The following is a 21,487-nucleotide window of genomic DNA, read 5'->3' as shown; positions in this document are numbered from 1 at the left end:
TATTGTTAGAAAAGAAAATGGGCCAATGCCAACGTTTGAGCACGCTGCGTGTTTGGTCCCTATTACGCTACTTTCACAATTGTTTTTTTTTTTTAATCCGTCACAATCCGTCGTTTTTTGTGAATGCAGGATCCTGCATTTTCCCATAGACTTGTATTAGCGATGGATTGTGATGGACGGCCGTCCGTTTCATCCTTCGTGCGCTGGATCCGTCGTGCAGAGACAACGTTCAGAAGAACGCTTTTTGTGCACGTCGGAAAATCGGTCAGTGGCGGGACCTGCGCAGTCCGTCGACGGCTATAATGGAAGCCTATGGGCGCAGGATCCGTCGCTGACCATCACACACAGGAATCCAGCGACGGATCACGTTTTTTCCCCTCTGAGCATGCCCAGAAGTGTCTACTTCAAGGCAGGGGAATCTCTCTCTCTCGTCCCCGGACATTTAATTCCCGGAATTTGTGGACGACGCATCCGTCATTACACTAGATGCGCCACACACGTTTCTCCCTATTTTCATGACATCCATCAATCCGTCATTTTGCTGTTCAACGACGGACAGCAGAAAACGCAAGTGTGAAAGTAGCCTTAGCATCCTTTTTGTAAGTATAACAGCTTTTAAACGATTTTTTAGGCAAACAAGAATCTTTCCACTCTTGTTTGAGGGAATTTCATCCATTCTTACTTGGAGAATTCCTCCAGTTCTGTGCAACTCCTGGGTCCCCTCGTACCCTCTATTTTGGAGGTCGAGCCACAGATTTTCAATTTTTTTCAGGTCAGGGGACTGTGAGGGCCATTGTAAAGCCTTCAGATTGCGCCTTTTGAGGTCATGGATTGTGACGTGTGTTTAGGACAATTATCCATTTGTAGAAGCCATCCTCTTCCTCTTTTCACCTTCTGCTTTTTCTACAGATGGCGTTATGTTTGCATGAAGAAATTGTTTAAATTTCAGTGAATCCATTCTTCCCTCTGCCCATGAAATGTTCTCAGCGCCATTGGCTGCTACCCAACCCCAAAGTATGAATGATCCTCCCCCACATGCTTAATGATTGCCGAGATGTATTTTTCCTGAAATTCTCTGCACTTTGCGGAAAATATTCTGACACCTTTACATTTTTCACTCTGTTTAATTGCAGCCATTTGGTGAATTCAAAAAAGTTCATTTTTCCTCATTAACCCTTTCACCCCAAAGCCTGTTTTCAACTTCCTGACCACTCACTTTATGAGGTCATAACTCTGGAACGCTTCAACGGATCCTGGCGATTCTGAGAATGTTTTCTGGTGACATATTGTACTTTATGATAGTGGTAAAATTTCTTCCATATGACTTACGTTTATTTGTGAAATAAGTGGCGAAAATTTAGCAATTTTTGAACTTTAAACTATGTAAAGCAGTTAATACAAGAGAAGATAGTATTCTGCTACAGATGGATCTGGATAGGTTGGAATCTTGGGCTGAAAGGTGGCAGATGAGGTTTAACAATGATAAATGTAAGGTTATACACATGGGAAGAAGGAATCAATATCACCATTACACACTGAACGGGAAACCACTGGGTAAATCTGACAGGGAGAAGGACTTGGGGATCCTAGTTAATGATAAACTTACCTGGAGCAGCCAGTGCCAGGCAGCAGCTGCCAAGGCAAACAGGATCATGGGGTGCATTAAAAGAGGTCTGGATACACATGATGAGAGCATTATACTGCCTCTGTACAAATCCCTAGTTAGACCGCACATGGAGTACTGTGTCCAGTTTTGGGCACCGGTGCTCAGGAAGGATATAATGGAACTAGAGAGAGTACAAAGGAGGGCAACAAAATTAATAAAGGGGATGGGAGAACTACAATACCTAGATAGATTAGCGAAATTAGGATTATTTAGTCTAGAAAAAAGACGACTGAGGGGCGATCTAATAACCATGTATAAGTATATAAGGGAACAATACAAATATCTCGCTGAGGATTTGTTTATACCAAGGAAGGTGACGGGCACAAGGGGGCACTCTTTGCGTCTGGAGGAGAAAAGGTTTTTCCACCAACATAGAAGAGGATTCTTTACTGTTAGGGCAGTGAGAACCTGGAATTGCTTGCCTGAGGAGGTGGTGATGGCGAACTCAGTCGAGGGGTTCAAGAGAGGCCTGGATGTCTTCCTGGAGCAGAACAATATTGTATCATACAATTATTAGGTTCTGTAGAAGGACGTAGATCTGGGGATTTATTATGATGGAATATAGGCTGAACTGGATGGACAAATGTCTTTTTTCGGCCTTACTATGTTACTATGTTAATTGTTATGACATATCTCTCTGATTTAAGAGCATAAAAATTCTGTTAATAAATACCATTTCGCACATGTCTACTATACATCAGAACAATTTTGGAACCAAAATATTTTTTTGTCAAGAAGTTATAAGGTTTAAAAATTGACCAGCAATTTTTCATTTTTTCAATAAAATTTACGAAATCATTTTTTTTTCTTAGGGATCTCACACTTGAAGTCACTTTGAGGGGTCTATATAAGAGAAAATACTGAAAAGTGACACCATTCTAAAAACTGCACTCCTCAAGGTGCTCAAAACCACATTCAAGAAGTTTATTAACCCTTCGGGTGCTTCACAGGAGCTGAAACAATGTGGAAGGAAAAAATGAACATTTAACTTTTTAGTCACAAAAATGATATTTCGGCAACAATTTGTTTATTTTCACAAGGGTAAAAGGAGAAAATGATCCACTAAAGTTATTTAGCAATTTCTCCTGAATACGCCGATACCCCATATGTGGGGGAAAACCACTGCTTGGGCGCACAGCAGGGCTCGGAAGGAGCGCCTTTTGACTTTTTGAACGCAAAATTGGCTAGAATTGAGAGCAGATGCTATGTCACGTTTGAAGGGTCTATGTGCTTAAACATTGGAAACCCCCACAAGTGACCCCATTTTGGAAACTAGACCCTTTAAGGAACTTGTGTAGCTGTGTGGTGAGCACTTTGAATCCCCAGGTGCTTCACAGAAGTTTATAACGTAGAGCCGTGAAAAAAAAATCAAATTTTTTTCCACAAAAATTATTTTTTTGCAACGATTTTTTATTTTCACAAGTGTAAAAGGAGATAATGGTCCACTAAAATTGTTGAGTAATTTCTCCCGAGTATGCCGATACCCGATATGTGGGGGAAAACCACTGTTTGGGCGCACAGCAGGGCTCGGAAGGGAAGGAGCACCTTTTCACTTTTTGAATGCAAAACTGGGGGTGAGCACCGTAAACCTCCAAGTACCTCACAGAAAATTATAACATTGAGTTGTGAAAATAAAAAAAAACATTTTTTCCACAAAAGTGATCTTTTAGCCCCAATTTTTTTTTCACAAAGCTAACAGGAGAAAATAGACCACTAAAGTTATTGCAAATTTTCTCCTGAGTACTCAGATACCCCATATGTGGGGGGAAACCACTGTTTGGGCGCATGGCAGGGCTCAGAATGGAAGGAGTGACATTTAGATTGCAGACTTTAATGGAATGGTCTACGGGCGTCATGTTGCATTTGGAGAGCCCCTGATGTGCCTAAACAGTGGAAATCCTCCACAATTGACCCTATTTTGGAAACTATACGTACCAAGGAATTCATCTAGAGGCATAGTTTTATAGTAATAATTAGAGTGCTTTTGGTTTTAGTGTATGAATTTATAATGTGGTGTTATGTGTAAGATGTGCGGGGTTCATCAGATTATAAAAGTTTGTTGTGTAAACCGTGCATAAACTAATTTTAGTAATTTGTTTATGTGTGGTACGCTTTGAAACAATCCTTAATGCAAAGGCCAGGTTTCGCAGGGCAGGTTTCACAATGGTAAATTGTGTCCTTTCGGATTCCCCTCTTGGAGCATACTCTGCACCGTTTTTGTGATCGGCCTGTCCTCGCTGTTTGGGGAACCTGTCATGGGAAGTGTTGAACTGGGACAATACGGGCACTATCAGATTCAGAAGTACTTGGGCCCTCACCTCCCCGAGTGCCAAACATTAGGGCCTTGATGACTTCCTCCTGAAACTGAAGGAAGGTCCCCGTATTGCCAGCAGATTGGAACAGCACAAAAGCATTGTACAGTGCCATCTGTACAATGTGCACGGCCAATTTTTTGTACCATTTTGGCTTTTCGCATGGCACTGTATGGTTGGAGGACCTGATCTGAAAGATCCCCACCCCCCATGTACAGATTGTAATCCAAGATACAATCTGGCTTTCGGACTTGTGTTGTGGTTCCACGAACAGTGACAAGGGTGCTGTTGTCATGGTGTATGGTGGCCAAGACAAGGACATCCCTTTTGTCCTTATTCTTGACCACCAGCATGTTGTCGCTGCATTGGGCTCTGCTCTCCTTTTCTCAGTGTTTGCCCAACTAGCGGCTTAGGGAGGCCTTGCTGATTTTTTCACACTGTGCCACATGCAGCTGTACCTCTGGCAGAGAGGGCCTTGAAGAGTGGGATGCTTATTGAAAAAATGACTAAGTATGGAATGGACAAGGCAACTGTTAGGTGGATTCATAACTGGCTTAGTGATTGGACCCAAAGAGTGGTCGTAAATGGCTGCACATCCAGTTAGAAGAATGTCTCAAGTGGGGTACCACAGGGCTCTGTCCTGGGCCCTGTATTGTTCAACATCTTTATCAATGATTTAGATGAAGGAATTGAGGGTAAACTGATTAAATTTGCTGATGACACAAAGCTAGGAGGGATAGCTAATACTAGAGAAGAGAGAGCGAGGATTCAAAAAGATATAAATAAACTGGAGCAGTGGGCAGCAACTAACAGAATGGTTTTTAACAGGGAAAAAGTACTACATCTGGGCAACAAAAATGAAAAAAGCATATACAGAATGGGAGGAATAGGGCTAAGCAACAGCATATGTGAAAAAGACTTGAAAACATCAGAGACAGTTTTAGTCGACAACCCCCAGAGCCCTTCCTCCCGACTTCCCAGCCCTCCACCTCCAAAACCAACTTCTCCACTATTACAGAAGATCGACTCTCCACTCTACTCTCAAGATCGCATCTCCCCACCTGTGCACTTGACCCAATCCCTTCCCACTTCATCCCAAACCTCACCACAGTCTTCATCCCAACTCTAACCCATCTCTTCAACCTATCACTAACAACTGGTGTTTTCCCCTCAAGCTTTAAACATGCTGAGAGTACACCAGCCAATCACAGCGATCGCCGACGCGGATCAGTCCCACGTAGTGAAGTGCCGGGATGGTCTGCTATCAGGAACAGCAGCCATCCTCACCCGATCACCGCGCGATGCAGAGCGGTGACCGGAAATAGCAGCGCTGTACTAGTACTGCGGTTTGCGGGAACTGCGTTACCGCAAAGCAGTGCTAGTACGGCGCATGTCAAGAAGGGGTTCATGTACACTCTGCACCCCATCTTGACTGAACAAAAACCAGAAAGGTAGTAATTTGTGCAAATTTAATAAAAAGGAAAAACTGAAATAGCACATGGTCATAAGTCTTCAGCCCCTTTGTCAAACACTCATATTTAACTCCTTTACCCCCAAGGGTGGTTTGCACGTTATGAACCGGGCCAATTTTTACAATTCTGACCACTGTCCCTTTATGAGGTTATAACTCTGGAACCCTTCTACGGATCCCGGTGATTCTGACATTGTTTTCTCGTGATATATTGTACTTCATGATAGTGGTAAAATTTATTTGATATTACCTGCGTTTGTGAAAAAAACGGAAATTTGGCGAAACTTTTCCAACTTTGAATTTTTATGCAATAAAATCACAGAGATATGTCACGCAAAATACTTAACAAGTAACATTTCCCACATGTCTACTTTACATCAGCACAATTTTGGAACCCAAATTTTTTTTTTGTTAGGGAGTTATAAAGGTTAAAAGTTGACCAGCAATTTCTCATTTTTACAACACCATTTTTTTTTAGGGACCACATCTCATTTGAAGTAATTTTGAGGGGTCTATATGATAGAAAATACCCAAGTGTGACACCATTCTAAAAACTGTACCCCTCAAGGTTCTCAAAACCACATTCAAGAAGTTTATTAACCCTTCTGGTGCTTCACAGGAATTTTTGGAATGTTTAAATAAAAATGAACATTTAACTTTTTTTCACAAAAAATTTATTTCAGCTACAATTTGTTTTATTTTACCAAGGGTAACAGGAGAAAATGGACCCCAAAAGTTGTTGTTGTACAATTTGTCCTGAGTATGCCAATACCCCATATGTGGGGGTAAACCACTGTTTGGGCGCATGACAGAGCTTGGAAGCGAAGGAGCGCCATTTGACTTTTTAATGCAAAATTGACTGGAATTGAGATGGGACGCCATGTTGCGTTTGGAGAGCCACTGATGTGCCTAAACATTGAAACCCCCCACAAGTGACACCATTTTGGAAAGTAGACCCCCTAAGGAACTTATCTAGAGGTGTGGTGAGCACTTTGACACACCAAGTGCTTTACAGAAGTTTATAATGCAGAACCGTAAAAATAAAAAATCATATTTTTTCACAAAAATTATATTTTTGCCCCTAATTTTTTATTTTCACAAGAGTAAGAGAAGAAATTGGACCCCAAAAGTTGTTGTACAATTTGTCCTGAGTACGCCGATACCCCATATGTGGGGGTAAACCACTGTTTGGGCGCATGGGAGAGCTCGGAAGAGAAGGAGCGCCGTTTGACTTTTCAATGCAAAATTGACAGCAATTGAGATGGGATGCCATGTTGCGTTTGGAGAGCCACTGATGTGCCTAAATATTGAAACCCCCCACAAGTGACACCATTTTGGAAAGTAGACCCCCTAGAACTTATCTAGAGGTGTGGTGAGCACTTTGACCCACCAAGGGCTTCACAGAAGTTTATAATGCAGAGCCGTAAAAATAAAACAAAAATTATTTTCCCACAAAAATTATTTTTTAGCCCCAAGTTTTGTATTTTACCGATGGGTAACAGGAGAAAATGGACCCCAAACTTTGTTGCCCAATTTGTCCTGAGTGCGCTGATACCCCATATGTGGGGGGAACCACCGTTTGGACGCATGGGAGGGCTCGGAAGGGAAGGAGCGCCATTTGGAATGCAGACTTAGATGGACTGGTCTGCAGGCGTCACATTGCGTTTGCAGAGCCCCTAATGTACCTAAACATTAGAAACCCCCCACAAGTGACACCATTTTGGAAAGTAGACCCCCTAAGGAACTCATCTAGATGTGTTGTGAGAGCTTTGAACCCCCAAGTGTTTCACTACAGTTAATAACGCAGAGCCGTGAAAAAAAAAAAAAAAAACTTCCCCAAAAAATTATTTTTTAGCCCCCAGTTTTGTATTTTCCCGAGGGTAAGAGGAGAAATTCGACCCCAAAAGTTGTTGTCCGATTTGTCCCAAGTACGCCGATACCCCATATGTGGGGGGGGAACCACCGTTTGGGCTTTTGGGAGGGCTCGGAAGGACAGGAGCGCCATTTGGAATGCAGACTTAGATGGAATGGTCTGCAGGCGTCACATTGCATTTGCAGAGCCCCTAATGTACCTAAACAGTGGAAACCCCGCACAAGTGACCCATATAAGTGACCCAACCCTAACTTTAGCCCCAACCCTAACTGTAGCCTTAACCCTAGCCCCAATCCTAACCCTAGCCCTAACCCTAGCCCTAACCCTAATGGTAATATGGAAATACATTTTTTAATTTTTCCCTAACTAAGGGGGTGATGAAGGGGGGTTTGATTTACTTTTATAGTGGGTTTTTAATTTTTTAGCGGATTTTTATGATTGGCAGCCGTCACACACTGAAAGACGATTTTTATTGCAAAAAATATTTTTTGCGTTACCACATTTTGAGAGCTATAATTTTTCCATATTTGAGTCCACAGAGTCATGTGAGGTCTTGTTTTTTGCGGGACGAGTTGACGTTTTTATTGGTAACATTTTTGGGCACGTGACATTTTTTGATCGCTTTTTATTCCGATTTTTGTGAGGCAGAATGACTAAAAACCAGCTATTCATGAATTTCTTTTGGGGGAGGCGTTTATACCGTTCCGCGTTTGGTAAAATTGATGAAGCAGTTTTATTCTTCGGGTCAGTACGATTACAGCGACACCTCATTTATATCATTTTTTTATGTTTTAGCGCTTTTATACGATAAAAACTATTTTATAGAAAAAATAATTATTTTTGCATCGCTTTATTCTCAGGACTATAACTTTTTTATTTTTTTGCTGATCATGCTGTATGGCAGCTCGTTTTTTGCGGGACAAGATGACGTTTTCAGCGGTAGTATGGTTATTTATATCTGTCTTTTTGATCGCGTGTTATTCCACTTTTTGTTCGGCGGTATGATAAAGCGTTGTTTTTTGCCGCTTTTTTTTTTTTTTCTTACGGTGTTTACTGAAGGGGTTAACTAGTGGGCCAGTTTTATAGGTCGGGCCGTTACGGACGCGGCGATACTAAATATGTGTACTTTAATTTTTTTTTTTTAATTTAGATTAAGAAATGTATTTATGGGAATAATATTTTTTTTTTTTCATTATTTAGGAATTTTTTTGTTTTTTTTGTTTACACATTTTGAAAAAATTTTTTAAAACTTTTTTACTTTGTCCCAGGGGGGACATCACAGATCGATGATCTGACAGTTTGCACAGCACTCTGTCAGATCACCGATCTTACTTGCAACACTGCAGGCTTACCAAGCGCCTGCTCTGAGCACGCACTTGGTAAGCCACCTCCCTCCCTGCAGGACCCGAATGCCGCGGCCATCTTGGATCCGGGCCTGCGGCAGGGAGGGAGGTAGGGAGACCCTCGCAGCAACGTGATCACATCGCGTTGCTGCGGGGGTCTCAGGGAAGCACGCAGGGAGCCCCCTCCCTGCGCGATGCTTCCCTGTACCGCCGGCACACCGCGATCATGTTTGATCGCGGTGTGTCGGGGGTTAATGTGCCGGGGGCGGTCCATGACCGCTCCTGGCTCATAGTGCAAGATGTCAGCTGCGATAGGCATAGGATAGATTGTGCTGAACGTACTATTCCGTCCTTGGGCATTAGGGCCCACCCCACATGAACGGAATAGTACGTCCAATGTCAGAAAGGGGTTAAGTCCCATGCTGTCCATTTCCTTGTGATCCTCCTTGAAATGGTTCTACACCTTCATTGGAGTCCAGCTGTGTGTAATTACACTGATAGGACTTGATTTGGAAAGGCGCACACCTGTCTATATAAGACCTCACAGCTCACCGTGCATGTCAGACTAAATGAGTATCATGAGGTCAAAGGAACTGGCCAAGGAGGTCAGAGACAGAATTGTGGCAAGGTACAGATCTGGCCAAGGTTACAACAGAATGTCTGCAGTACTCAAGGTTCCTAAGAGCACAGTGGCCTCCATCGTTCTTAAATGGAAGACGTTTGGGACCACCAGAAGTCTTCCTAGACCTGTCTGTCCAGCCAACCTGAGCAATCGTGAGAGAAGAGCCTTGGTGAGAGGTAAAGAAGAACTCCAAGATCACTGTGGCTGAGCTCCAGAGATGCAGTAGGGAGATGGGAGAAAGTTCCACAAAGTCAACTATCACTGCAGACCTCCACCAGTCAGGCCTTTATGGCAGAGTGGCCCTATGGAAGCCTCTCCTCAGTGCAAGACATATGAAAGACCACACATAGTTCGCTAAAAAACACAAGGACTCCCAGATTATGAGAAATAACATTCTTTGGTCTGATGAGATGAAGATAGACCTTTTTGGTGATAACTCTAAGTGGGTATGTGTGGAGAAAACCAGGCACTGCTCATCACCTGCCCAATACAATTTCCACAGTGAAGCATGGTGGTGGCAGCATCATGCTATGGGGGTGTTTTTCAGCTGCAGGGACAGGACGACTGGTTGTCATTGAAGGAAACATGAATGCGGCCAAGTACAGAGATATCCTGGATGGAAACCTTTTCCAGAGTTCTCTGGACCTCAGACTTGGCCAAAGGTTCATCTTCCAACAAGACAATGATCGTAAGCACACAGCTAAAATAACAAATGAGTAGCTTCAGAACAACTCTGTGACCATTCTTGACCGCCCCAGCCACAGCCCTGACCTAAACCCAACGGAGCATCTCTGGAGAGACCTGAAAATGGCGTCCACCAACGTTCGCCATCCAACCTAACGGAACTGGAGAGGATCTGCAAGGAGGAATGGCCGAAGATCCCAAATCCAGGGGTGAATAACTTGTTGCATCACTCAAGAAGACTCATGGCTGTACGAGCTCAAAAGGTGCTAATACTCAATACTGAGCAAAGGGGCTGAAGACTTATGACAATGTGAGATTTCAGTTTTTCTTTTTTAATAAATTTGCAAAAATTACTACATTTCTGTTTATTTCAGTCAAGATGGGGTGCAGAGTGCACATTAATGAGAAGAAAAATTAACTTTTTTGAATTTACCAAATGGCTGCAATGAAACAAAGTGAAAAATTTAAAGGGGTCTGAATACTTTCTGTACCCACTGTATCTTTGATCATTGTGGCCAAAGAGTTCTATTTTTTCCTCATCGGTCCACGGGACTTGTTTCCAAAATGCACCAGGCTTGCTTAGATGTTCTTTTCATACTTCTGAGGCTGCATTTTATGGTGAGATCACAGAAGAGGTTTTCTTCTGATGACACTTCCATGAAGGCCATATTTGTGCAGTTGTCTCTGTACAGTAGAACAATGTACCACAACTCCAGAGTCTGATAAATCTTTCTGAAGGTCTTTTGCAGTTAAGTGGAGTTCTGATTTGCCTCTCTAGCAATCCTATGAGCAGCTTTCACTGAAATTTTGCATGATCTTCCAGACCTTATCTTGACCTCCACTGTTCCTGATAACGGCCATTTCTTAATTACATTTTGAACTGAGGAAAGGACAACTTGTAAACGCTTCGCTATCTTCTTATATCCTTCTCCTGCTTTGTGAGACTCCACCATTTTCACAGTACTAGCTAGCTGCTCAGAAGAACCGATAGTTGTTGTTTTTCGCACACGGTTAGAGGAGGCTGGGTTTTTATAAAGCTGGGAAGTTACATCACCCGACCTTTCCTAACGATGATGGTGAACAAGCCATAACCCTAACAGGCCAATTAAGGTCTCAAACCTTGGTCAAAGTTATCTGAGCCCACAAATCTCCAAGGGCCCCAAAACTTTTGTATCTGCCAATTTCCATTTTCATTATTTTGAAAATGTAAAAGATGAAAATATATTGATATTTTTTGACTAAAACACAAAGGAAATGTGTAGTCTCTAACTTTAGGCCTTTTAGAGATCATTGCATCTTTCACTTGTTGAACTGTTCACAACAGCAGTAATTTTCCTCCAATTAGCATGGGAATCCCCTCCAATTAACCCCTTTACCCCCGGTGGTTCGTACGTTAATGATCGGGCCAATTTCTACAATTCTGACCACTGTCACTGTATGTGGTAATAACTCGAACTCTTCAACGGATCTCGGTGATTCTGTTTTTTCGGGACGTCTTGTAAATCATGTTAGTGGTAACATTTCTTCGGTATGACTTGCATTTATTTGTGAAAAAAAAGTGGAAAATTTTTAACATTTCACAACTTTTAAACTTTGAATGTTTATGCCCTTAAATCACAGAGATAGGTCACACAAAATAGTTAATAAATAACATTTCCCACATGTCTACTTTACATCAGCACAATTTTGAAAACTATTTTTTTTTTCTAGGAAGTTAAGGGTTAAAAGCTGACCAGCAATTTCTCATTTTTCAAAAAAAATAAAATAAAATTTATATATATATTTATATATATATATATATATATATATATATATATATATATATATATATATATATATATTTAGGGACCACCTCACATTTGAAGTCACTTTGTGGGGTCTATATGGCAGTAAATACCCAGAAGTGGCACCTTTCTAAAAACTGCACCCCTCAAGGTGCTCAAAACCACATTCAACCAGTTTCTTAACCCTTCAAGTGCTTCACAGGAATTTTTTGAACGTGGAAAAAAATTAACATTTATCTTTTTTCACCAAAAATTTACTTTATTTTTGAATTTTTCACAAGAGAAACAGGAAAAAATGAACCCCAAAATTTGTGTAATTTCTCCTCAGCATGCCGATACCCCATATGAGGGAGAAAACCACTGTTTGGGAACACGGCAGGGGTCGGAGGTGAAGGAGCGCTTTTTTAGTGCAAAATTTCCTGGAATCATTCGCAGACGCCATGTCCTGTTTGGAGAGCCCCTGATGTGCCTAAACAGTGGAAACCCCCCACAAGTGACCCCATATTGGAAACTAGAACCCTCGAGGAATGTATCTAGATTTGTAGTGAGCACCTTGGACCCACAGGTGCCTCACAGAAGTTTAAAACGTTGAGCCGTGAAAATAATAAAATCACATTTCCTCTCAAAAATGTTATTTTTGCCCCAAATTTTCCATTTTCATCAAGGTAGCAGGAGAAATTGTACCATAGAATTTGTTGTCCAATTTCCCCTGAGTACCCGATACCCCATATGTGGGGGGAATACTACTTTTGAGGCAGAGTGCAAAGCTCAGAAGGAAAAAGGCGCCATATTGGAGCTCAGATTTTGCTGCACTGGTTTGAGGTGGCCATGTCACACTGGTAGAGCCCAGAACAGCAGGACCCCCCATAAGGGACCCCAATTTACACACTGCACCTCTCATTGAATTCATCTAGGGGGGCAGTGATCATATTGACACCACAGGTGTCACAGAACTTTATACCATTGGGCAGTGAAGAAAAAATAACTACATTTTTACCACCAAAATTTGGTTTTAGCCCCAGATTTTATCTTTTCACACAAGAAGTGGGTAAAAATGGCACCAAAATTTGTCCCACAATTTCTACTGAAGGTGAGAACAACCCATATGTGGCCGTACAGTACTACATAGCTATATGGAGAGACTCAGGAGGAACAGAGCGCTATTTGCCTCCTGGAGTGCAGATTTTCCTAGAACAGTTTGCGGACTACATATACAGAGCCCCTAATGGATAGAAGAGCAAAATCCCCCTCAAGTGACCCCATTTGGGAAATTATACCCCCTGGGGAATTTATCTACAGGTGTAGTGACGATTTTGTCTCCATGGGTGTTTTCCAGAAACAAGCAGCAGTGGATGTTGCCGAGTGAAAATTGCAAACTGCCGTTGTAGTGACCAGTACGTAGTAGTGACCAGTACGTTGTAGTGACCAGTACGTTGTAGTGACCAGTACGTAGTAGTGACCAGTACGTTGTAGTGACCAGTACGTTGTAGTGACCAGTACGTTGTAGTGACCAGTACGTTGTAGTGACCAGTACGTTGTAGTGACCAGTACGTTGTAGTGACCAGTACGTTGTAGTGACCAGTACGTTGTAGTGACCAGTACGTTGTAGTGACCAGTACGTTGTAGTGACCAGTACGTTGTAGTGACCAGTACATTGTAGTGACCAGTACGTTGTAGTGACCAGTACGTTGTAGTGACCAGTACGTTGTAGTGACCTGTACGTTGTAGTGACCAGTACTTTGTAGTGACCAGTACTTTGTAGTGACCAGTACGTTGTAGTGACCAGTACGTTGTAGTGACCAGTACATTGTAGTGACCAGTACATTGTAGTGACCAGTACGTTGTAGTGACCAGTACGTTGTAGTGACCAGTACGCTGTAGTGACCAGTACGTTGTAGTGACCAGTACGTTGTAGTGACCAGTACGTTGTAGTGACCAGTACGCTGTAGTGACCAGTACGCTGTAGTGACCAGTACGCTGTAGTGACCAGTACATTGTAGTGACCAGTACGTTGTAGTGACCAGTACGTTGTAGTGACCAGTACGTTGTAGTGACCAGTACGTTGTAGTGACCAGTACGTTGTAGTGACCAGTACGTTGTAGTGACCAGTACATTGTAGTGACCAGTACGTTGTAGTGACCAGTACGTTGTAGTGACCAGTACGTTGTAGTGACCAGTACGCTGTAGTGACCAGTACGCTGTAGTGACCAGTACGCTGTAGTGACCAGTACGTTGTAGTGACCAGTACATTGTAGTGACCAGTACATTGTAGTGACCAGTACGCTGTAGTGACCAGTACGTTGTAGTGACCAGTACGCTGTAGTGACCAGTACGTTGTAGTGACCAGTACGCTGTAGTGACCAGTACGCTGTAGTGACCAGTACGCTGTAGTGACCAGTACGCTGTAGTGACCAGTACGCTGTAGTGACCAGTACGTTGTAGTGACCAGTACATTGTAGTGACCAGTACGCTGTAGTGACCAGTACGTTGTAGTGACCAGTACATTATGCCCAGTCCGTGCTTCTGGAGACACACACCCTTAGGCTACTTTCACACTAGCGTTTGTTTTGTTTTTTTTACGTACGTCGCAATGTGTCGTTTTGGAGTAAAAACGCATCCTGCAAAGTTGCCCGCAGGATGCGTTTTTTCTCTATAGACTTTCATTAGCGACGCATTGCGACGTATCGCCACAAGTCGCATCCGTCGTGCGACGGATGCGTCGTGTTTTGGCGGACCGTCGGCACAAAAAAAGTTACATGTAACGTTTTTTGGTGCGTTGAGTCCGCCATTTCCGACCGAACATGCGCGTCCGGAACTCCGTCCCCTCCTCCCCGGACCTTACAATGGGGCAGCGGATGTGTTGTAAAACTGCATCCGCTGCCCACGTTGTTCTTTTTTTTTTTTTTACACAGTTTGCGTCGGTACGTCGGGCCGACGCTAGCGTGAAAGTAGCCTTAAAAGGAACCGGTCACCCCCCCCCCCCCAGGCGTTTATAACTAAAAGAGCCACCTTATGCAGCACTAATGCTGCATTCTGCCAAGGTGGCGCTTTTATTTGGGGTCCCTTCCACCACTGAAAGAATCGTTTTTATAATTTGCCCTCCATACATAGTTTGTCAGGAGGGCAGGTCTTTCCTCCCAGGACACAAACGCCTCCCAGCCATCAGTCATTTCCTCCTTTCCTCTGGGCGCCGCCTCCTCAGCGTTCAGTTAAGTCCCCAGCGCCTCCGCTGTAATTTGCTTTCTCGGGCATGCGCAGTTAGCGCTGTCCTTCCACTGACATCCCTTGATGTCTTCATTCTCGCGCCTGCGTGTACGCGTGGCCTGGGAGCCCGCCCCACAGTTTCTTCTGATTTATTCACACTGCGGGGCTGGGAATCTTGGGAAAGGTCAGAGAGGCCCGGCGCCTGCGCACTGCAGTCCTCAACAGGACAGACATAGTACGCCTGCGCCGGAGCCGTGGCAAGAAGACAAAGAGGAGGACGTCATCGAAAGAAAATAGGAGGCGCCCAAACCGGACCAGACCGCCCCTGGGTGCGTATAATGTAACCATTATTTCTCATCTTGCAGGATACATCGGAGGCTTATCTACAGCATTACAGAATGCATTACAGAATGCTGGAGATAAGCCCCTGATGCCGGTGGCCGCAGCTCATATACGATTTTTGGGGTGACAGATTCCCTTTAGTTAACGGGCACACGTGATCACTCGGCCGCTGTAGGAAGCCGGCGGCAGCGACTACTGTGCCCGCTATTAAAGAGAAATTAATATGCACCACCAGTGCAGGCTTTAGCCGCAGCAGCCGGCTCCTGCAACCCGCTGCTCCGCCGCTGCAGCTCCCCCTCCGTCTTCTGGGACCCTGACTCGAGTATTAGCAGAGAGGGGCTTCTCCAGCACAAGAAAACGTGATGAAAAACTCGGCTTATACTTGAGTATATACGGTATTTTATAGAAAAAAAAATTTTACATCGCTTTACTCAGAGAGCTATAACTTGTATTTTTCCGATGATGGTTATTTGCCTTTTTTATTTTTTTTTATGTTGTTCACTAAAGGGGTTAACTAGTGTGACACTTTTATAGGAGAAGAGAGAGGAACGCACTCACCGATCAGGTAAGATCCAATTCTTTATTCAAGCATGGACAAACTTAGCAGGGAGGGGAGTGGAGGATGACGGACGACGGCCGTTTCGCGCTGACGAGCGCTTCTACGGGTCTACCAGGACCCGTAGAGGCGCTCGTCAGCGCGAAACGGCCGTTGTCCACGTTTGTCCACGCTTGAATAAAGAATTGGATCTTACCTGATCGGTGAGTGCGTTCCTCTCTCTTCTCCTGCATTTGGATATTTATCGTCTTGCTATCTTGGATACTGCACCACCGAGGTTGTTGAAAGGAACCCCTAGCATTACCTGGCTATCTGACATGGCGGTATAAGTTGTTGCAGCTGTGCGGAGGTGCTCTTTTTCTTTTTCTTGGACACTTTTATAGGTTGGGTCGTTCAGGGCGCAGTGATACCAAATATGTGTACCTTGTTTTTGTTTTTTTTTCAGATAAATATTTATTTTTGGATACGTTATCTCCTGATGTTTTTTTAATATATGTATGTTTAAATTACCGGTATTTAAAAAAAAAATACTTTTTTTTTTTTTTTTTTTTTTTTTTTTACTTTGTCCCCCTATGGGACAATCATTTTTTGCAGGCTGATCGCTTGTACATCATGGGGATGCAGCAGCATACCTGTACTGTGCAAACTGTCAGCTCTGCGCTGAGAGAGAAAGCTGCTGATCGTGCTCTGTCCATGAGTTAGTAACTTTCCTAGCTCTGGTGACCAGGACGCCATCATGACGACATCGGGTCACCATAGCAACGTCATGCCGCAGGGTCTCTGATCCAAAGGGGCGGTCATCCCTCTGCCAGCTCCAGCGTTCTGTCGCAGCATTTAGGGAGTTAAAGTGCCGGGAGCGGTGCGTGACAGATCCTGGGAATTAGTGCTGGGTGTCCGCTGTCAGAATCAGCCAACACCCGGTGGTGGTCGCCCGCAGCCTCTGTGCACGCACGATCACGTAGACGTAATAATCCGTCCCGGGTCAATAAAGCCCAGAACACCGGGACGGATCATTACGTCTGATGTAAGAAAGGGTTAAAGCTGAGAATCGGCACCGAGATCCCACACGGATCATATAACTGGATCTCCAACATGTAAAAAGCTAAAATGCCAAAACTTGTGTCACCGTCCAAATAATTCTGGACCTAACTGTATAATATCACCACCCAGAATCCTCCAGTGTATATTGTATAATCTCCCAGCAGTCTCCTCTCACCGCCCAGAATCCTCCAGTGTATATTGTATAATCTCCCAGCAGTATCCTTTTATCACCCAGAATCCTCCAGTGTACACTGTATAATCTCCCAGCAGTCTCCTCACATCACCCAGAATCCTCCAGTGTACACTGTATAATCTCCCAGCAGTCTCCTCACATCACCCAGAATCCTCCAGTGTATACTGTATAATCTCCCAGCAGTATCCTTTTACCACCCAGAATCCTCCAGTGTACACTGTATAATCTCCCAGCAGTCTCCTCTCATCACCCAGAATCCTCCAGTGTACACTGTATAATCTCCCAGCAGTCTCCTCTCACCACCCAGAATCCTCCAGTGTATACTGTATAATCTCCCAGCAGTCTCCTCTCATCACCCAGAATCCTCCAGTGTATACTGTATAATCTCCCAGCAGTCTCCTCTCACCACCCAGAATCCTCCAGTGTATACTGTATAATCTCCCAGCAGTCTCCTTTTACCACCCAGAATCCTCCAGTGTACACTGTATAATCTCCCAGCAGTCTCCTCTCATCACCCAGAATCCTCCAGTGTATACTGTATAATCTCCCAGCAGTCTCCTCTCACCACCCAGAATCCTCCAGTGTATACTGTATAATCTCCCAGCAGTCTCCTCTCACCACCCAGAATCCTCCAGTGTATACTGTATAATCTCCCAGCAGTCTCCTCTCATCACCCAGAATCCTCCACTGTATACTGTATAATCTCCCCGCAGTCACCTCTCACCACCCAGAATCCTCCAGTGTACACTGTATAATCTCCCAGCAGTCACCTCTCACCACCCAGAATCCTCCAGTGTACACTGTATAATCTCCCAGCAGTCTCCTCTCACCACCCAGAATCCTCCAGTGTATACTGTATAATCTCCCAGCAGTCTCCTTTCATCACCCAGAATCCTCCAGTGTATACTGTAGCATTTCCCAGCAGTCTCCTCTCATCACCCACAATCCTCCAGTGTATACTGTATAATCTCCCAGCAGTCTCCTCTCACCCAGAATCCTCCAGTGTATACTGTATAATCTCCCAGCAGTCTCCTCATCACCCAGAATCCTCCAGTGTATACTGTATAATCTCCCAGCAGTCTCCTCTCATCACCCAGAATCCTCCAGTGTATACTGTATAATCTCCCAGCAGTCTCCTCTCATCACCCAGAATCCTCCAGTGTATACTGTATAAGCTCCCAACAGTCTCCTCTCGTCACCCAGAATCCTCCTGTGTATACTGTATAATATCCCAGCAGTCTCCTCTCATCACCCAGAATCCTCCAGTGTATACTGTATAATCTCCCAACAGTCTCCTCTCGTCACCCAGAATCCTCCAGTGTATACTGTATAATATCCCAGCAGTCTCCTCTCATCACCCAGAATCCTCCAGTGTATACTGTATAATCTCCCAACAGTCTCCTCTCGTCACCCAGAATCCTCCAGTGTATACTGTATAATCTCCCAGCAGTCTCCTCTCATCACCCACAATCCTCCAGTGTTTACTGTATAATCTCCCAGCAGTCTCCTCTCATCACCCAGAATCCTCCAGTGTACACTGTATAATCACCCAGCAGTCACCTCTCATCACCCAGAATCCTCCAGTGTATACTGTAGCATTTCCCAGCAGTCACCTCTCCAGTCAGCAGCTCTGTGATCTCGTTGGTGAGATCTAGGATCTTCTTCTCAGCCATCGGGGAGTGTGGGGCTTCTGTGATGGGGCTCTCACTCCTGCTCCCTCTTCCGGATACATGGAGATGGATGATGGGAGTCACACAGTCACCTGATGTCTTCTCTATGGTGTAATCCTGTATATGGAGAGATGCTGATGAATATTACACATAAGGAAACATAAGAACATGACATTTTATGTGTCGTCTCTGCAGCTGCCCGTCCATCTCAGCAGGAGAGCGCATGTGGCACTGACTACCTGGATTACTCCCTGCTGTTTGGGAGGTCCGAGGACCTTGGTAGTTGGAGATCGAGAGTCAACACAAAGCTGCTGCCAGTGGTTGGTGGTGGTGCTGTCTGGGCCGCTCTGTCAGCAGTGTGCTGGATACAGCCATGAGGGGTGAAGATAGAAAGATACAGGAGACAGTGATACAGGAGACTCTTCTATGGAATCCAACTTGGATATAGAAGCCGAGGAAGAACGGGAACAAAACCTGGTAACTTCTCAGAGAATAACGGGAAACCCTCTGAAAGACGTCCTGTTACCTATACTAATAATAGGGGTCGTTTCCCAAAACATCTTCTCCAGGTTCGTCTCTTCCGATTTGTAAGATCAATGTACACGGCTGAACATTAGATGTACAGACCTTCTTGAGGGCCCGGAAGGTCAGAACTATATGATATTTATATCAGGACTGTATGGGAGGAACACATTATCCTTGTCTGCATGAATTACATGAAGGAGTTAGCAGGAGACATTACTTTGTTACTTGTGGTGGAGTTGGAGTCTGCGGTTGAGCACTCCGGATAGGGGATGGATTCACGGAAGTAATTCAGGGATATCAAAAAGGTTTAAATAAATAGTAAAAAGAATGGAATTATTATATAAAAACACATAAGAAACTACTGAGGTCGCTCAGCTCCTTGCAGATAAGGTCCAGAGATGCCAGTTCTGCCAGATAGTTAGAGAGGCAAGAGGCAAAATACAACCATGATCATTAGGTACCAAAGAGCTGCGATGGCAACCGGAGCCGAACAATATGCACTAGGTCCGACATGTAGAGAAGCCTGAAGTAAGGTCTAATATGCAGCCAGTGCTACAACTGTACATGGAATTCAGCAATTCTTAGTGAGGCCTCCATGGCCGTCTTGGCACTAGTCACTGCTTGGTAGGCCACAGGGAATATTTTGATTTTCAGACTTTCATCCCTATATAGCAATGAATGCCCCTTGTGTCCTTGGAGCAGATAGTGGTCGGTTGAGGGATTTGGCACAGGGATCTTCACAGAGGTGGGAGAAAGCCACAGGGACAAAATCAAAGAAAATCAGTAGTCAGTAGAGGGGTTTAAGGGAAATTATAAAATTAGGAACATTAGCATAAGTCTGCAGAACAGCGCCATAACATCTGTGAACTCTTATTACAGGTTAGGAGGCGAACAGGAACTCTGGAGTGAGAGGGGATCTAACAACGTCATTCCTGACACCTCGGCCTAGAGAGTGGAGCTTCAAAGGTTGGGCAGATATTCCTTTGTAGCCAGAAATCTAGGTACGAAGTGGGGTTGAAGAAAACAAGCTGGGTAATATGCAATGTACTCGCCTCCTTATTAGCCCTCGCTGCAGTTACAGACCACTGATGTCAAGGTTACAATCTTGGCTATCCTGGAAACTTGAGCCCAGGACCAGGCATATAAAAATATAGCTTAAGAATGGAAAGATATCCACATGTTGGGGTCACCTGAGCCAAGTGTGATCCATAAACCTTCCCTTACCTCAAGGAAACAGAAGAACCTGAGACGGAAAAGTTTAGGTATTTCTGTTAATTCTCCTTTTTATTTTATAACTGTTTTGATTATTTGTATCTCTCCTTATTTTCTCTTTTTATACCTTTTCTTATAGTCGCTGTGCATTTTATAATAAAGCTTAAACCTTTAATAAGTTTTGTCCTTCTCTGCTCTAAGAATCCATAACCTTGGGCACTTCTGTAATGTGTCTGTAAGTGGGGGCACATTTCTCTATAGGTCTCATTTTGTGGTCTATAAAGTTCACGCTGTTTTGCAATGAGTTCGTCATGACTCTTGTCGGGTGTCCCAGGACCATACGAAAAATAGAGAGAAATCACACGGCACCACTGCTGCCAAAAAATCCCAGTAAACCCACAGCTATGTGCCGCTGCTGTGCTATATTTGCCTACAACGGACACTCGGGTGCACTGAATCCAGTTATGTATTAAAGTCCAAATGAAGAAAAAACGAGAGTGCACTCACCGGTCCTGAAAATACCGATCCTTTATTTATGTGCAGGCAACCATAGGGAGAACGTGGACAGAAAGGATGATGGCCGTTTCGCGCTGCCGCGCTTCTACGGGTCCTGATGCGTAGAAGCACGGCAGCGCGAAACGGCCGTCGTCCTTTCTGTCCACGTTCTCCCTATGGTTGCCTGCACATCTTCTAAATAAAGGATCGGTATTTTCAGGACCGGTGAGTGCACTCTCCTTTTTTCTTCATTTGGACTTTGTCCCAGGACCATGGGTTCCTTTCTAGTGCCTAACGCAAGAGGAACCCTAGCTCACCCTGTTCCCGGGGCTACTTCAGATGGTGAAAATGCTGGAGCTATGTACCTTGCCTTAGCTCCTGAACCCAAACTCAGTCTGTACCCTTCCTCCATCCATGAAAGAGGGGAGTAGTAGTGTACCATAATACACCAGACTAACAAGATAATATGAACCGGGGTAATGAAAAATACCCAA

The 21,487-nt window shown here is 44.1% G+C and overlaps 1 protein-coding gene across 1 annotated transcript in view; it reads right to left on the bottom strand.

Annotated features, from left to right (window-relative positions):
* Nucleotides 1–21,487, bottom strand: part of LOC138638920 (zinc finger protein 665-like) — a 165,218-nt gene that overhangs the window by 58,461 nt on the left and 85,270 nt on the right. The window contains exon 3 of the mRNA XM_069728670.1: nt 18,705–18,878. Within this exon, the coding sequence (XP_069584771.1) occupies nt 18,705–18,878 (174 nt within the window). The remainder of the gene's footprint in view (nt 1–18,704; nt 18,879–21,487) is intronic.

The sequence above is a fragment of the Ranitomeya imitator genome, chromosome 5, assembly GCF_032444005.1.
Source record: "Ranitomeya imitator isolate aRanImi1 chromosome 5, aRanImi1.pri, whole genome shotgun sequence".
In the NCBI taxonomy this organism is placed as follows: Eukaryota; Metazoa; Chordata; class Amphibia; order Anura; family Dendrobatidae; genus Ranitomeya; species Ranitomeya imitator.
Note: the sequence above shows the minus strand (reverse complement) of the source record. Positions and strands in the feature narration are given on the sequence as shown.